The sequence below is a fragment of the Aythya ferina genome (genome assembly GCF_964211825.1).
Source record: "Aythya ferina genome assembly, chromosome: Z".
In the NCBI taxonomy this organism is placed as follows: domain Eukaryota; kingdom Metazoa; phylum Chordata; class Aves; order Anseriformes; family Anatidae; genus Aythya; species Aythya ferina.
The window spans coordinates 80,218,712-80,235,342 of NC_140299.1; the positions used below are offsets into that span (position 1 = coordinate 80,218,712).

At 43.9% G+C, this 16,631-nt stretch overlaps 2 protein-coding genes across 4 annotated transcripts in view; one reads left to right on the top strand and one right to left on the bottom strand.

The window, feature by feature from the left end:
• RASA1 (RAS p21 protein activator 1) overlaps positions 1-5,666 on the top strand; it is a 62,491-nt gene extending 56,825 nt beyond the window's left edge. Inside the window, exon 25 of the mRNA XM_084503016.1 lies at positions 1,255-5,666. Within this exon, the coding sequence (XP_084359142.1) occupies positions 1,255-1,338 (84 nt within the window). The 3' untranslated portion in view covers positions 1,339-5,666. The remainder of the gene's footprint in view (positions 1-1,254) is intronic.
• On the bottom strand, positions 4,114-16,398 carry CCNH (cyclin H). Of its 3 annotated transcripts, none has more exons than XR_014686873.1 (9): positions 16,202-16,375; positions 15,950-16,072; positions 12,300-12,373; positions 11,831-12,041; positions 11,393-11,556; positions 9,365-9,435; positions 7,511-7,674; positions 7,147-7,207; positions 4,114-4,299 (listed from the first exon to the last, which is right to left on the bottom strand). XR_014686873.1 is itself a non-coding variant. In XM_084503042.1 (9 exons), the coding sequence occupies exons 1-9, from the start codon at positions 16,316-16,318 to the stop codon at positions 4,261-4,263; spliced, it is 972 nt and encodes a 323-aa protein (XP_084359168.1). In that variant the 5' UTR covers positions 16,319-16,398; the 3' UTR covers positions 4,114-4,260. The 3 variants fall into 3 exon arrangements, 2 of the variants coding, with proteins under 2 accessions (XP_084359168.1, XP_084359167.1); XM_084503042.1 differs by having other exon boundaries at positions 7,511-7,622; positions 16,202-16,398; XM_084503041.1 differs by having other exon boundaries at positions 7,511-7,622; positions 15,950-16,373.
• Between the last annotated feature and the right edge of the window lie 233 nt (positions 16,399-16,631).

Sequence of the window (16,631 nt, forward strand, 5' to 3'; positions counted from 1 at the left end):
TAGTATCAGCTGAAACCATTGATACATGTTCAGTGAAGCCAGTAGGGGACTCCCACAGAGGATTTTGAGTTGTTTTTTGTTTAGTTTTGTTTTCAGTTTGATTATTGAGGTTTAACCTTGATTGTATTGGTTGTGGGGCTTTCGAGGGGAGTTGTTTTTGCTTTGGAATGACTGACTTTCAAAGAGGTTAAGTTTTGGACATTGATAGTTAATTTCAATTAACACTATTAAGCGTTTCCAAATACCTTTTATAAGCACTTTCACTATTGTATTTACAAGGCCTTAATTTAATCCCAGGTAGACCATAAATCTGTATGGCAGGTCCTTTGGCAGCAGCAGAACAAGTGAGCTTTTACTTGAATAATGCATATTTCAGCACTATTTTTTTTTCCAAACTAGAGCTGCTGTGAACTTCTGTGTTAATTTCATAAAACAAGGAAGTACACTTGTATTTAACTCTTAACTTTGGAAGAAAAAAAGCTCAAGAAATTTGAAAATAAAATAGGAGTTCTTTATTACAGCACCTGAAATCTAATCCAGTTCAATAACAGCAATCTACCTCTATATCGGCATGAGAGAAAAAGTCATGTTTGAGTTCGTAATTGAGTTGTTGTGGCTGACAGTCGTGACAAAAAACACCAGCAGTGGCTAGACTGGCAAGGCAGGACAGAAGCAATCAGTACTAAATACATGTGCTCGGACAAACAGGTTATGGTTTTCTTCTGTCACAAAAAAAAAAAAAGAGTGGATCTTCAGAAAAACCTGATACAGATAATGATGAGGGATGTGATCCTCTTTTCTTGATATACTTAACTTCATATGTCAGAGGATAAATTCTCCGTTATGGGTTTCTACAGACAAAATTCTCTTGCATTTTCCTCTTTTCTTCTTAATTATGCCCTAATGGTTCAGGACCACCTATTTTAGTTAGAACAGTACTTCCATAATGACAAAAATGGTTGACCTCCTGACTGTGTGCTAGCACTATACTGTCTTAGCCTACCTGTGTTAGAAGAAGCACCAAGAAGATCCATGGGTACGGCAGGAATTTCACAATGCTGTTTTGGAGTTCCCTTTTCAAGTAGTGTCCTACTGACTAGGAAATCAGAGCTGTTGTCCTGTTCCCCTCCCTCTTTTCTTTAAACTACATAATTGTAAGTCTGTTAAGGTAATGTTGAAAGTGTATCTCAAGTTAAACTTTTGGGTTTTTTACTAGTTGCTAACATATGGTTGTATTTACTCTTTTTTCCACAGCATGTTCTTAAGAAGCTGTTGGCTATTACAGAACTGCTTCAACAAAAACAAAACCAGTATTCAGTGTCCAACAACATCAGGTAGCAGCCCTCTACCTGAATTCTGCATGGATCCAGCATGCCCAACATGGCAACTCACACCAGTATCACTTTCTTCTTGCTCTTGCCAAAAATAGCACACCCTGTCACATTCCCAGTAATGTGTGAACTATGCAAAAAGAAAACAAAGATTCTGTTGGTGAATGATTGTACCAGCAGCTTTTTAAGCTATCTGTGCAGGACATTTGCACTTTTTTCCACTTGGAAACAGTTTTCACAACCTCTGAGCCTTGGTGTACAGTTCACCTTCCACAAAGAAAATGCTGTGACTGTGTCTTGAACTTTAAAATTATTTTCAGCACCTCTAATTGCCAAAGTTTTGCTGTCTTGTTGGAAAAGAATTATCAACTGACAAAGAAAGAAATGTGTTGTTTTGACAGCTACATATAACTGGATAACATTTCTTACTGTAATTTCTGACTGGTTACAATAATTATGACTTCTGACTGTTTCATCCACTTTAACTTGTATTTACAGTTTTCAGAATTTGATGTTATGGTAGGAACAATCTTTACTGTACACTTTTATACCATGCTGTTTCTCTTGCTGGAATCATGTTGAAAGAGAATATGCAGAATGGGTATTGTCAGCTTTATTTTTTGATGTGCCACTGATTCAGTCTGAATAGTTCTTCCATCAAGGACTGTATATCCAGATAAATCACAATGCTTTTGTAAAATGTTTACAACAGTAAATAATTTGAATTAAGTAAATTTATTGATCATTGTATCAGACATGCATGCATTCATTAAACCATTTTATAAAATATGTATTGGTTGGTCTTTTGTGTACTGTATGTCTACCATGAATCTTATTTTTATACATGGAAAGTTAAGTTTTTGAAATAAATCAAGCTGCAGATCAACTCTATGGAAACTTGCTAACTTTGGTTGCTGTGGAGATTTTTTCCTCGTGTCTGCATATGTGGTGAATGATGTCCTTTGATGTGTTCGTGCAGTGTCACTTTGGTTTTAAGCATAAATCCCCAGAACAGCAGTGTAACAGACCAAAGCTAAGAGTTTAAATAAGGGGGGAGGGAGGGGAAGAACTTAAACTATGCAGTTGATCCAGGGGCATTCTGCATCCCCATTTATGACAATTCTTGGGAGTGATCTGGTAACGAATGAAAGGATGCTGAGATTCACTGGCAAGGTGTATGAGATGCCACATAAATAACTCTTGTGCAACATGAACACACCTGTTACAACATCACGCAGTATCTCCTGTCTATTCAACTGCATTTTGCATTCACTTTCATTCTAATTTGCATGGACTCTATCTTTCGGTCTTTGCTGTACGTTCTTCCTTACATGTCTTGCAGCTTGCTGTTGCTCTCCAGTTGAGCCATTTATTTCTCTGGAAGGTAGGTGCCCAGAACTGAACCTTCTGCTCTGAAAAGAGCTCTCAAGTGCCACAAGTGGTATATTTATATTACACTAGTAAGTGTAGGTAGTAGGTAGAGCTGATGCTCTTAAAACAGCATAGTAAATGTTCCTAAAGCTGCAGTTTAGGTGAATGTATACTAAAACTGCATGTGTTCTAAAACAATGTATGAAAAGGAAACAGAGCTTGCCCTACATTTAGAAGCTGTGTAAGTAGTTAGGAAGATTTTAAGTTGTTCTCTGATGCCCTCAGGCAGGTTTATCACAGCCACTAATCTGAGATCATGGCTGCAGGAACAGGAAATACAGTAACAAGTCAGTCACAGAATTGTGAGTATTACTTTGTATAGTGTAAAGTAGTTGCTGCAGCCTCAGTACATCTGAGAATCACACACAGACTCACACATACAGAATCATCTAGGTTGGAAGAGACTTCCAAGATCACCTAGCCCAGCCTCTGACCTAACACTAACAAGTCCTCCACTAAACCATATCCCTAAGCTCTACATCTAAATGTTTGAAAGACCTCCAGCAATGGTGACTCCACCACTTCCCTGGGCAGCCTGTTCCAATGTCTAACAACCCTCTGAGTAAAGAAGTTCTTCCTAATATCCAACGTAAACCTCCCCTGGTGCAACTTTAGACCATTCTCCCTCATCCTGTCTCCAGGCACTTGGGAGAACAGACCAAGCCCCACCTCACTACAGCCTCCTCCTGCCTGAGACAGCTCCCGACAATCACATCCTCCACCAGTCCTTCTCTGTTTGTGAAGAGAAGGTCTAGCGGGGCACCACCCCTGGTGGGCTCACTAACCAGCTGCGTCAGGAAGCTGTCTTCCACGCTCTCCAGAAACCTCCTGGACTGCTTTCTCAGGGCTGTGTTGTGCTTCCAGGATATGTCAGGGAAGTTGAAGTCCCCTGCAAGAACAAGCGCTGACAATTTCGCAACTTCTGTCAGCTGCCTGTAGAATTCCTCACTTGTCTTTTCATCCTGGTTTGGCGGTCTGTAACAGACCCCCACCAGGACGCTTGCCTTGTTAGCCTTCCCGCTGATCCTAACCCAAGAGAAACTCTTCTCAAATGCAGAAAATATTAGGGGCAAGGTTATATTCTTTGAACAGTAACAAACTTGGGAAGAGGGCATGCGTGTTTTGCTCTAAACCACGTAACGGATCTATTACCCGATTTGCTTTCTGCTTGTATTTAACCACTTTGCTAAATGCCAGTCTTGACTTCAGCTACTGCCATGCTGCAATGCATTTCTTAACATCACTTTGTCACTCTTCTGTGCGTAACAGATTTCTCCAAGTGAGCATTTCTTACTGATATTTGACCGTAAATGGATGAGGGTTTTATAACGGAGCTACAATTAACTAAAACTGAATTGTATAAAATGCTTTATTGCAAGTATATTAAATAGTAAAAGAGCAAATACCTCATGCTAATACAGGCTAATGAACCTTTGGCAGACAGGTTCACGCGTCACAGGACAGCGGGTACTGCAGTGATAGGATTTCCTCTTCGGGGTTACACCAGCTCCGCAAACTCGTCATCGGTACATTCTTCCTAAGGGAAGGAAAAAAGCAATGCCTTGAGCAGCACGGCCAGACAGTAAGCTGTGCAGGAACATGGACCAGCTGGTACTGCTGCATCTGGTATCAGCGTAACATCCCTTGTGTGTGCCAGCTGAAAAGAGTTCAAGTAATACAAGTAACTTCACTTTGACCTCTCAGACTGTGCCTACTGACAGTAAAAGATTGAAACAGCAACTTTAAATGGATTTTAAAACTTAGTTTGTCTGTCCACTTTACCTGACATGCATATATTTCTTCCAGGACTGGTGTAAGACAATACAGGGACTGTTCTACTTCTGACAGCCAGTAAGAATGTCAGTCAACACGGAAAAGCTGAATACAAATTCATGCAAGTCCTACACAGAAGCACATTCATTAGGCTCCCTCCCAGATTGTCATGATGTGCTTGACCTACGACTATCGGTAACAACTAGTGAAAAAGATGAAAGGATATTTCATTTCCTGGCAACTCCCAATGATCCCAGATTTCTGCTCAAGCTTCCCATGTTGCTAAATGTGAGAACAGTTTAAGACATTTCCCCTATTTTGTTGTAAGACTGCACTTAAACTTTGATTCCCGAGTTCATTGAAACTGTTGTCACTCTCCCTTTACAGCCACCCACTATGCTATCTTCTGCAGGGATGATGAAACCAGAGAGAACTCGGTCGCATACATAAACACATCAGAGGTAAAGATTTTGTTTTCAGCCATCAGTGGCTTATCCCAGAAAACACAACTGAAAGGCTCAAGGGAGAGACCCCAGCTTGTTTCTGCAAGCATGCTATACTGCTTATCAAAGAAGGAGAAAAACAAACAAAAACGCTTATTTTTTTGGAGTGACAACTCCATTTTAGGGCCGGTACTTTTCAATATTTTTATAAACGATCTGGATGTAGGAATAGAGGGTATTTTGAGCAAGTTTGCTGATGACACCAAACTTGGAGGAGTTGTGGACTCGAATGAGGGCGTAAAGGCCTTGCAGAGGGATCTGGACAGGTTGGAGAGCTGGGCGATCACCAACCGCATGAAGTTCAATAAGAGCAAGTGCCGGGTCCTGCACCTGGGACGGGGAAACCCTGGCTGCATGTACAGACTGGGTGATGAGACGCTGGAGAGCAGCCTAGAAGAGAGGGATCTGGGGGTCGTGGTAGACAGCAAGTTGAATATGAGCCAGCAGTGTGCCCTGGCAGCCAGGAGGGCCAATCGTATCCTGGGGTGCATCAAGCACGGCATCGCTAGTAGGTCAAGGGAGGTGATTGTCCCGCTCTACTCTGCGCTGGTGCGGCCTCACCTCGAGTACTGTGTGCAGTTCTGGGCACCACAGTATAAAAAGGACATGAAACTGTTGGAAAGTGTCCAGAGGAGGGCTACGAAGATGGTGAAAGGCCTGGAGGGGAAGACGTACGAGGAACGGCTGAGGTCACTGGGCCTGTTCAGCCTGGAGAAGAGGAGGCTGAGGGGAGACCTCATCGCAGTCTACAACTTCCTCATAAGGGGTTGTCAAGAGGCAGGAGACCTTTTCTCCATTAACACCAGTGACAGGACCCGCGGGAACGGGGTTAAGCTGAGGCAGGGGAAATTTAGGCTTGACGTCAGGAGGGGGTTCTTCACAGAGAGGGTGGTTGCACACTGGAACAGGCTCCCCAGGGAAGTGGTCACTGCACCGAGCCTGTCTGAATTTAAGAAGAGATTGGACTGTGCACTCAGTCACATGGTCTGAACTTTTGGGTAGACCTGTGCGGTGTCAAGAGTTGGACTTGATGATCCTTAAGGGTCCCTTCCAACTCAGGATATTCTATGATTCTAAGTACAGCCCCATGAGTGCAGTCTGGAGGGGAAGGATTACCTCTCCTGACTGCTGGTCATACTTTATCCACTGCAGCCAAGAATACCATTAGCTTTCTTAGCAGTGAGGGCACACTGCCAACCCAATTCAACTAGTCGTGCTATTTAAAAAACAAAAGCACGCATTTTATGCTAAGGGTGACAGATCACTCTCTGTATGTACAAGGTTTTCAGTATCAATAAAAGTTCCATTAAAAAGGGTTCCTTACAAAGCTATTCCTCCACCAGAATGTAGCAGTGTTGTCTACAATTTCCAGACAATATTACAACTGAAAGTTACAAAAGATGTTCAGATTAGATCATGAAGGATTACCCTACTCTGTTTTCATTTGTTAAATTACCCTCTCCACCGTATTTATACCCGGACTCACAACCTGAGGTACAAGCTACTCATCTGCACTGTTTGCAAGCCTTGCTAGCAAACCAGCTACTTCAACCTTGGTCAGGAAGACAAAGTAAAAGGAAACACTTTCACAAACACTGGCCAGCTTAAAAACACTACCTAAAGCTTACGCATCAGGCAGGCATCTCCACATATTTCTTCGTATTCCTTTCGCTGAATCCTGAGCAGTGAATTTCTGCCTGCACAGTTAGGATTTCAGTTCCTGGCCTTCCAAAACCAGGACTTTCACCATGGTATTCCAAGCTGGTTTAACAGCTGTTTTCCCTCAGTGGTATCACAGAGTTTCAGACAGTGGAGTAGAAGTACTAAGCTTCATGTTGTGCTGTGGTTTGTCAAGAGACTTCCAAAAGCACAAGGAAGAGCAGGAAGGATGGTCTGCATGTGCTTGCCACTCCCCACAGAAAATATGAGTATTAAAAACACTCCCAAGTGCAGGCCTGCAGTAACTCTGGCTCATTTTAAAAATAAGCTGCAAAACACTCTGAGAAATATGTAGAAGAACATCAGTGGCAGAAGTTTGTCAGTGGCTGTGTCAATTTCATCAACCATTAGAGTGGAAAAACAAGTATTTGTACCATACATTTACTAACCTCATCAATTTTCGGCTTTTTTGCGTTATAGTCACCATCTTCACAACCTTTCCTCTTCTTCCTAACCACCGTCCAGAAAAAAAAGTAGGTTTAGTTATTCATTTCCAGAGTCAGTCTCCTTATTTCCTGTTATTTCCTATTATATCCTTATCTCCCACTGTTGGGGCCTGCCGTGCTAATCAGCATAGAGGAACAGCATCTGGATGTTACAGAAGAACTGTGTGAACCTGAGAACCAAGACTTTGAACAGGCACCCTCATGTTTGCATTGACACGTTTTCATTTTCATTCACTCACAGATCAGTCAGTGTTTCCACAGCATTAAAAAAGATTGAAATTTAACAAATTACATAGGATCTACTTACATGTTGGAATTAAGTGAAAACTCCGGACTGTGACACTTCTCTAATTTCTGTTTTAGAGCAGCAATCTCTTCAGGCCTTGGCAGTTCATATTTCTTTATAAGATTTTTCATGCCTACAGTGGCAACAACACAGCTCTAAGCAAACTAAGTAATTTCTGCTGCACCCTGCGAATTACACAACGTCAGTATCAATCAGTAGTGTGGCTCCTGCTACTGCTTATCCCTTGTATTTAACCTTGAGGCAACAGTTTCTCTCTTTTCCCTCACATCTCTGCCAGATTTTGAAAACATCACATCTATTTTCCAAACAGACTTCAAGACACTGTAAGGCAAGTTTTACCAACTTAACAGAAATCTTTATAACTAAAATCCCTACTTTTATTTGTCAAACCATCAGATGTCCCAAGTTCTGACCTTCTCCAACTCCCAAACCATTTGCTTACACAATTTCCCATCACTTGCAGCACACTAACTTTGGAGTATCCAAGATTACACACACGAGGCTTGACTATCATCTTAAAAACAGAGGATTAATTCTAATTAGCATCAAGGATCAGCAGAAGCTCAGCACAAAGGACTACAACTGAATTAAGTTGCCAGCATCACATTTTTTGTTTTTCATCAAAGCAAATTACAGCGTTCACATTCCTTTGCCAGCAACTTTCAAAATAGATGAGTGTTTTTTTGTATTCAGCACTGTATCCTAGTCTTAAAAACAGTTTCTGTTTTTTATGAATGTAAATTAAATTTACAAGTACCCTACAAGAAAGAAGACCTTCTCTACCACCAGTTCTATGCAAAACAAACCACTTACAGATTTAGCATCTCAGCTGCTCTAAAATTTTCTGCCAGCCACGTTTACGAAGAGCTGCCTTTAGGGTAATGCTATTTTCCACAAAGCTGCAAGTGAGTATGTGATCCCAGAGTTCCTTCTGCATTTCACTAAAAGAAACCTGACGACTAGGTTTGTTAGCAGAAGACAGAGGTAAGAGTACCTCAAACTTCATAAATCCAATTTAAATTGAATTTGTAGACCCTGCTGACTTAAACGATATATTCACCACCGAAGTCTGCTTAGTCAACAGACTGGATTTTTTCTTTTCGATGCTAGCACTCTCCATTTTAAATACATGCATCAGGTTAGAATATTAAAGAACTGCCTTCTTAAAATTCCATACCTCGACTGTCATTTAATATAATGATCAGCATACTGTACTCCCCACTGTCACAGCTAAACCATGCCAGCATTCATGTTTTGTTCTGTTTTTTATATATGTAGCTGTTTTGTACTAGACATCTAAACATAAAACCTGAACATCTTTTGAAACACCTTTATAGCTACAAAGTAAAAGTGGTGTTCAAATGCTGGCAGATCACTCAGCTTACAAAAGCCACCCTCTGGTGGTAGAAGTGGTTCTGTGCAGCTTTTGTCAGAAGCTGCACTCTCAAGTCATCGTGACTGAAAAGAAGTTACTCATCCAAACTCACACAAACTAGTGCCCAAAACAGATTTCTCACTTTTGAATACAAATCAGTTACTAAAAAAAAACAGTACAACATATATGATTTGCAAAGCATCAGGCTCTTTACCATTTTGATTTAATTTAATAACAAAGGTAAGTCTGAGTGTTTTCTCCCCCTGCATATACCTAGCAAGTAGGTCATTGTACTGCCAACGTTTTACCTACCCTATGCAAGCCCTGAGCTGAACAAAACCATTGGAAGCACACTTTTCTGCTTAAAAGTTTTGTTGTTTGGAAAAACATCATATTTTTCTTTTTGTTTGTTTGTTTGTTTGTTTGTTTGTTTTCCTTCAGAAAGACAGTTTCTCACATTTTTTCCAATGTTTACTTACATTTCATGCCATCTAGTAACTTGCCCAAGAATGTTCTGTTTTCTTTCAGCATAAGGCTTTCTGACAAGTAACTGTAAGGAGAAATGAAAGAATAATTTCCTAAAATAAAGTGCCATAATTACTTGTGACAGCTACCATTAGTTAATAAAACACCTATCTCCATCTGCTAAAGCATTATGATTAGACTTAGTAAGAACACTTTTGTTGTGGAAGTGCTATAAAGTGACAAGCAAATGATGAAGAAAGTCCTTCACTTCCAGCATTCTTCTGTTCCTCAGATTCAAAGTTCCTTTTAGTAACACATTAAAAGAGCACACCTGAGGAACATCATTACACAGACATTTATCACATTCCAGTGTTAAAAAAAAAAAAAAGGAACTTAAGATTTAAGTGAATTTAGATGAAAACTGAAGCTATGAAACAGAATATTGAACACACGACACAGGACCTCCGAGTAAAAATACGAAAAGTTTAGAGAATAATCTCACTTTCAGCTTTAGCACTTGCTCATTTATGCTTCCAAATCTTAAAACAAAACAAAACAAAAAAAAAAAAGAAAAAAAAACCCACACACCAGCTGGTTAAAACCACAAGATATATAAGCAATAATCCTTGTCAAGATCTACAAAAAAAAACAGTTTATCCCTTGCTGGGAAGAAAACTTGCATGTAAAATCCAAGGACTCTTAAAGTGTTACCAGTCCGTGTGAAGAGAAAACTTATTTATAATACAGATACACTCAGCTGTGCCAGCTGCAGCTCACAGTCTGAGGCCCCAGCCACCAGGAAGACAATGTTAATTGCTACAAGCTGGCAGCTGCTCACTTAGAGCCACTGCTCAGACAACTTCAGGAGCCCTTTGCTGACACCCTAATGAGAGACTAACTGGTAGCCATTACTTGCCAGAGACCAGTTGCTGTTGTTTTGCCTGAAACTGTAACTTCTTGAACACAGATTTAATCACACTGACATCTGGGACCCACAGATTTTCAAGCCTCTGTGTTCTAACCCAGCTCTGCCCTGCCAATGCAGGGACCCCTACTCACAGGCCCTCAAGACCCGTGCTGCAGCTTCTCTCGTGTGCAGCAGCTGAAGCTGATGCGAAACAGTGACTGACAAGGTTGTAGCAACTGTAGGTGCTGACGGGTGACAAAGAATTTGTTTTGTTTTTTTTTTTTTATGAGAAGACAAAACTCACATAACCTGAATCCCATGCTACCTACAAACGATTCTAGTTCTCTTTATAGCCAAGCTTTCTGAGTTTTGATGTATGGAGTACAGAAAATACGCTCAGGAATGAGATCGACAAGTTGTAATAAGCACCTGAACGCTGGCACACTGTTCTGAGAAAACAGTGAATCATGAAGAGCATTCTCCCACGCTGTGGAAGACTCTGTAAACAGAGTGGCTTTAATAAACGCTTTCAGGGTTGGTATCAAAGCCCTGAAACAAGGGCTTTCAAAGCCCTAGAAACAAGTGGAGAGGCCACAGAAAAGAAACCGAGTTACTTAAGAGCACCTTACCATTTAATGAACTTATCATTAGTTCATTTCTGTGTACACTGATGGTTGTACCAACCAAGTGTAGCACTTACGGTTTGGGCATGGCTAGTAGCCATCAGTTCAGAGAAATACCATTTCACTCCAAAATCTTTGGTATCTTAGAAATTCTTAAAAATCTAACTTTTTTCTTTCAGTGATTCTTTTATGTTTCATACCCTCACTTTCTACTGCATTTCCAGTCTCTTCACTCTGAAAATCCTATTCTGCTCTAATTAAGCCAAAGCCATCACTTTGGAAGAAGCAAAAACACATTTCAAAGGAATATAAAAACCAGACACCAACTAACTGCATAGCTCCTGCTTTTCAAAAGTGGAAAAAGAAATCACTACAGCTTTAGTTTTGAAGCATACTTAATGCAGCAGACTGTTAACTACCACGTAAATGCTTAATTCTACTAGTCAAGAACATCTACAGTAAAGTTTTATACAGGTAGCAAATAAATCACTCCAAAGAAACAAAAAGACTACCTCTCCATGTTAATTCCTGCTCTTGAAGCACTAGATAGGATAGCAGTGAGAGCTATCTGTGAGGGAGTAAAGAGTAGATACGCATCTGTCAGAGCCACTCGATTGAGAAAGTCATCCGCTGTTCTCCTCAGCACTTCAGGATTCTCCAGCATTGGATAACGAGTCTAGAAAACGAATAAGAAAGTAAGTAGCTGTTCCTGAACTTCCACTCGTCAGCTCAGAACACCAAACACAACAATGTACTATAAAGCAAAAGAGTAGCTGGCCATCTTGTTCAAAATAAATGATGTTTAAAGAGCACAACAAAACAGACCTCCTGGCAAACACCTATCACTTTACAGTCAACGTCATTAAGAGCACACTTATTTTTTCTACCATAAGCCATAACATTTGTCTTACATTAGCATATGAAGTATGTAGCACATAAAACATTATTACCTTAATATCAATTAGAAATCCCTCAAACGGCCTGTATGGATTGTGCACGATAAGATGGAAGTTCAGCTGTTGAATGAGAAGCAGTTCATATTCCAGTATCTGTTCGAGAGCTTTTTCCTGTCCAAGAGGGCTTTCTCGAAGGTTACCAACAAACTGTGCACTGGACACATTAAATTCATCTACTTTACACGCCAAGAATGCACACGTTAGCCTTGAGAAGGATAAAAGGAAAAACAAAAAAATTCATATCTGCATATGTTTTCACGAGAAGTTCTGTGCAGAATTATTTTTTTTTAATATTCAAAGTACCATCTATAGAACACAAACTTTCCCAAGCAGAAACAGAAGGTGACCAGTCTTTACATATATTTAAAAAAAACAAACTGAGAGATTAAATATCTTAACAAATGCCGAGTATACTTCTAACGTTTTAACCGATATGGTAACGCAAGGTGTGTTGATAACTCACATTATTATCCGAGGATGATACTCCATCACTGAGTTGTTCAGGTAAAAGCGTTTAAAATACATGCAAGCTGTTCCCTACATTAAAAAAAAAAAAAGGAGGGAAAAGTAAGAAGCAAAAACAGATTGAGAAAAAATAAAATAAGATCACACAGCAGTAGCAAGTGTAAATGTATACTACAGGCATACAGGACACAATACAGGTGCAAATGCCGTGCCATTAAACATTCCCAAATCTAGTACATCTGTGGGTGTAATAAGCTTACAGAATTGTGGTTTGGTTGTCTTTTCTGCCATTTTTAGACATAGATTTAAGAAGACTGCGCAAAAAGTTGATGGCATCTTCATGAGAATCTGACACTGACACAAAATTTAAGAAACAGCGACGGTCTACTTCCCTGCATGTTTAAAAGTGACACTTCTCTGGGTGTCTGCAAGTACCCCAGCCTGTCAGCGCTGAACTCCCCACTGATCTGAGCCCCACCAGCATGAAATCAGGTATTGCAAACCTGTTACTTGGGAAGTCTGACTCAGCACACTGAGTTAGGGCAGCCAATTCTCAGATATAAGGTCAGGTTTCATGCAGCATATGGTGGCAGCCTACAGGTGCAGAGTGAATGCGCTTTTAGCAAGATACTCATCATGATACCCGTAGGTAACAGGTAGGAGGCTCCAGAGAACCATAGCCAGAACAATGAAGGAGATGAAAGCCCGTCCCAGTTGGAGAGGGTGCCTAAGGCATGGGGGACTCCCTTCGGAAAGGGACAGAGGGACAAAGGGACAGACATACGCTGACCAGACCCAACCCATGGGGAACTCTGTTGTCTCCACGGGGCTTGGATGAGAGACTTAGCTAAGGAAGTCACGCGCCTGGCACGGCCCACCGGCTGCTACCTGCTGCTGGTCATGACAAGGTAGCAACGAGAAGTCCAAGAGCCATCAAAAGGGATTTTAGGGCTTTGAGGCAACGACTTGATAGCATCAGGGTAGGTGGGGTGGCGATGTATGTGAAACATGGGCTGGGCTGCATGGAACTTCACGCTGGGGATGGCAAAGTTGAGAGCCTGCGGGTAAGGATTAAGGGACGAACAAATAAAGGGGATGTCGTAGTGGGAATCTACTGCAGACCACCCAGCCAGGATGACAACGCCGATGAATTGTTCTTTGCAGAACTAAGAGATGCCTCGAGGTCAACTCCCCCTGTCCTTATGGGGGATTTCAGCTTGCCAGACATCAACTAGGATCACCACGTGGCAAGTCCAGGAGGTTCCTAAAGCACCTCGATGATAACTTCTTGGTGCAGGTGCTAAGGGAGCCAGCTAGGAAAGGTGCCCTCCTTGATCTGTTGCTGGAGAACAGAGAGGGTCTGGTGGGAAACGTGGCAATTGGCGGCTGTCTCGGTCATAGTGACCATGAAGTGGTTGAGTTTACAATTTCTGGTGACAGTCGGAAAACTGCCACCAAAACTTCAGCCCTGGATATGGGGAAAGCGGACTGCAGGCTGCTCAGGGAACTAGTCAGCAAGGTCCCCTGGGAAACTGCTTTTGAAGGCGTTGGCGTCCATCAGTGCTGGTCAGTCTTTAAGCACTGCCTCATAAAAGCACAAGATCAGGAGATTCCAAAATACTGGAAGTCAGGCAGGCAGGGCAGAAGGCCGGCCTGGCTGAGCAGGGATCTTCTACTGGAGCTTAGGTGAAAAAAGAAAGTGTATGGCTGCTGGAAGGAGGGTCAGGCAATGAGGAAGGAATACAGGGACACTGTTCGTGTTTGTAGGGAGAAAATTCGTGGGGCCAAAGCCCAGCTAGAGTTGAAGCTGGCCATGTCTGTGGAAGACAATAAAAAAGGTTTCCTTAGATATGTGAACAGAAAACTCCCAACCGACCCTGAACGTGTGCGGGATTTGCTGCTCCACCTGGATCCATACAAATCCATGGGTCCGGATGGGATCCATCCCTGGGTGCTTAAAGAGCTGGCTGATGTCATTGAGGGACCTCTCTCAATTATTTTTCAATGATTTTGGGAATCTGGAGAGGTCCCAGTAGACTGGAAGCTGGCAAACATGCCAATTTTCAAGAAGAGCAAGAAAGAAGACTCTAGCAATTACAGGCCTGCAAGTCTCATGTCAGTGCCTGGTAAAATTATGGAGAAGATGATCCCTGAAATTATTGAGGCACACCTGGGGGACAATGAGGTCATTGGTCCCAGCCAACATGGGTTCATGAGGGCTCCTGCCTAACAAATTTGATTTCCTTTTATAAGATCATCTGTCTAGTTGACCAAGGGAAACCAGCTGATGGCATCTTTTTGGACTTCAGCAAGGCTTTTGACACGGTTTCCCATAGGATCCTACTGGACAAAATGTCCAGCATACAGCTAAACAAAAACATCATATGGTGGGTGAGCAATTGGCTGACGGGCAGGGCTCAAAGGGTTGTGGTAAATGGGGCCACATCTGGCTGGTGGATGGTCACTAGTGGGGTCCCTCAAGGCTCCATTTTAGGGCCAGTCCTCTTCAATGTCTTTATAAATGAGTTGGATGTAGGACTAGAAGGTGTTTTGAGCAAATTTGCCAACAACACCAAACTTGGAGGAGTTGTGGACTCTGATGAGGGTGGAAAGGCCTTGCAGACAGACCTGGACAGATTGGAGGGCTGGGCGATCACCAACCGCATGAAGTTTAACAAAAGCAAGTGCTGGGTCCTGCACCTGGGACAGGGCAACCCTGGCTGCACGTACAGACTGGGCGATGAGACGCTGGAGAGCAGCCTAGAAGAGAGGGATCTGGGGGTTGTGGTTGATAGCAAGCTGAGTCTGAGCCAGCAGTGTGCCCTGGCAGCCAGGAGGGCCAACTGCATCCTGGGGTGCATCAAGCACGGCATCGCTAGTAGGTCAAGTGAAAGGATTGTCCTGCTCTGCTCTGCGCTGGTGCGGCCTCACCTCGAGCAATGTGTGCAGTTCTGGGCACCACAGTATAAAAAGGACATGAAACTGTTGGAAAGTGTCCAGAGGAGGGCTACGAAGATGGTGAAGGGCCTAGAGGGGAAGACATATGAGGAGCGGCTGAGGGCACTGGGCCTGTTCAGCCTGGAGGAGAGGAGGCTGAGGGGGGACCTCATCGCGGTCTACAACTCCCTCACAAGGGGGAGTGGAGAGGCAGGTGACCTATTCTCTGTAACACCAGTGACAGGACCCACAGGAACGGTGCTAAGCTGAGGCAGGGGGAGTTTAGGCTGGGTATCAGGAAGAGGCTCTTCACCAGAGGGTGGTCACACACAGGAACTGGCTCCCCAGGGATGTAGTCACTGCACCGAGCCTGCCTGAATTTAGGAAGCAATCAGACTGTGCGCTTAGTCACTGGGTCTAATCTTTTAGACCAGCTCCCAGCCCTCAGACACACACCAGTGCTGGACAAACAACCGGGGACCGCGCACCTCAGCGTTGGGACCCCCCCTGCAGCAGCCAGGCGCTTTTCCTGTATCCCTGGCTCACTGAAATCAATCCCAACTAACTGAAACATTTGTATCGTCAATTGTATCTCTGGAAAGCTCCGGGTTCGCTTCCACTCCTCGATGACGGCAGGGGAGAGGCGTAACAGCGGGGCAGCCGCGCTGAGGCGAGCCGGCAGGGCGCAGGGGGGCCGCGGCGCCTGCTTACCACCACCGACCGCGGCATGGCGGGCTTGAAGACGGCGCAGAAATCCAGCAGCCGCTTCTCGTAGTACTTGCAGATCGCCAGCTCCTCCTGGGGCTCCAGCAGGCACAGCTCGCTGGGCACCACCTGTGAGGGGACGCGGGGATGCGACATGGCGGAGGGGGACTGGGGGGGGGAGGGGGGGGGGGTGTCCCCTCTCCCCTCACAGCCCCACAGCCCCGCCGCCGCCTTTTCCCCCTCCAGCCCGCCCGGCACCTTCCCGTTCGCCGCCGCCCGGCTGCGGAACTTGCGGTTGGCCTCGGCTCGGCTCCTCGCCAGCTCCTCCTCGCTGCCGAAGGTCCAGTGCCGCCGCTGCGTGCTGCTGTGGAACATGGCGGCGGCGAGCTGCCGCCACCCGCCACCCTCACGGCGGCGCAGGGAGCGGGGGGGGGGGGGGACGGGAAGATGGCGGGGAGGGAGGAGCGGGAAGATGGCGGAGGCGGGGCGGGAAGGAGGGTGAGGGGGGGGTTGGTCAGGGCACGGTGCGCCGCCCGGGGGGTGGCACAGACACGAAAAAGTGAAGTAAAACGTGACGAAAAGTAGTTAACCAGAGGGATATGGGTGGAAAGAGGGGGAACAGTCGGGTGTGTGGCTGCCAAGGCTGCCGACACCTCTACCACAGGACGGAACTGACCACGGTCGTTTG

Bases quoted from the DNA above. Each gene is read 5' to 3' on its own strand.
- CCNH (XM_084503041.1), bottom strand. From the start codon at position 16,318: ATGTTCCACAGCAGCACGCAGCGGCGGCACTGGACCTTCGGCAGCGAG. The intron at 12,042-12,299 runs GTGAGTTATCAA...ATCCTTCTCAAG, and splicing joins TATCATCCTCGGATAATAAT to GCTAACGTGTGCATTCTTGG. The intron at 4,300-7,146 runs GTTAGTAAATGT...TCCTTCCCTTAG, and splicing joins AAAAGCCGAAAATTGATGAG to GAAGAATGTACCGATGACGA.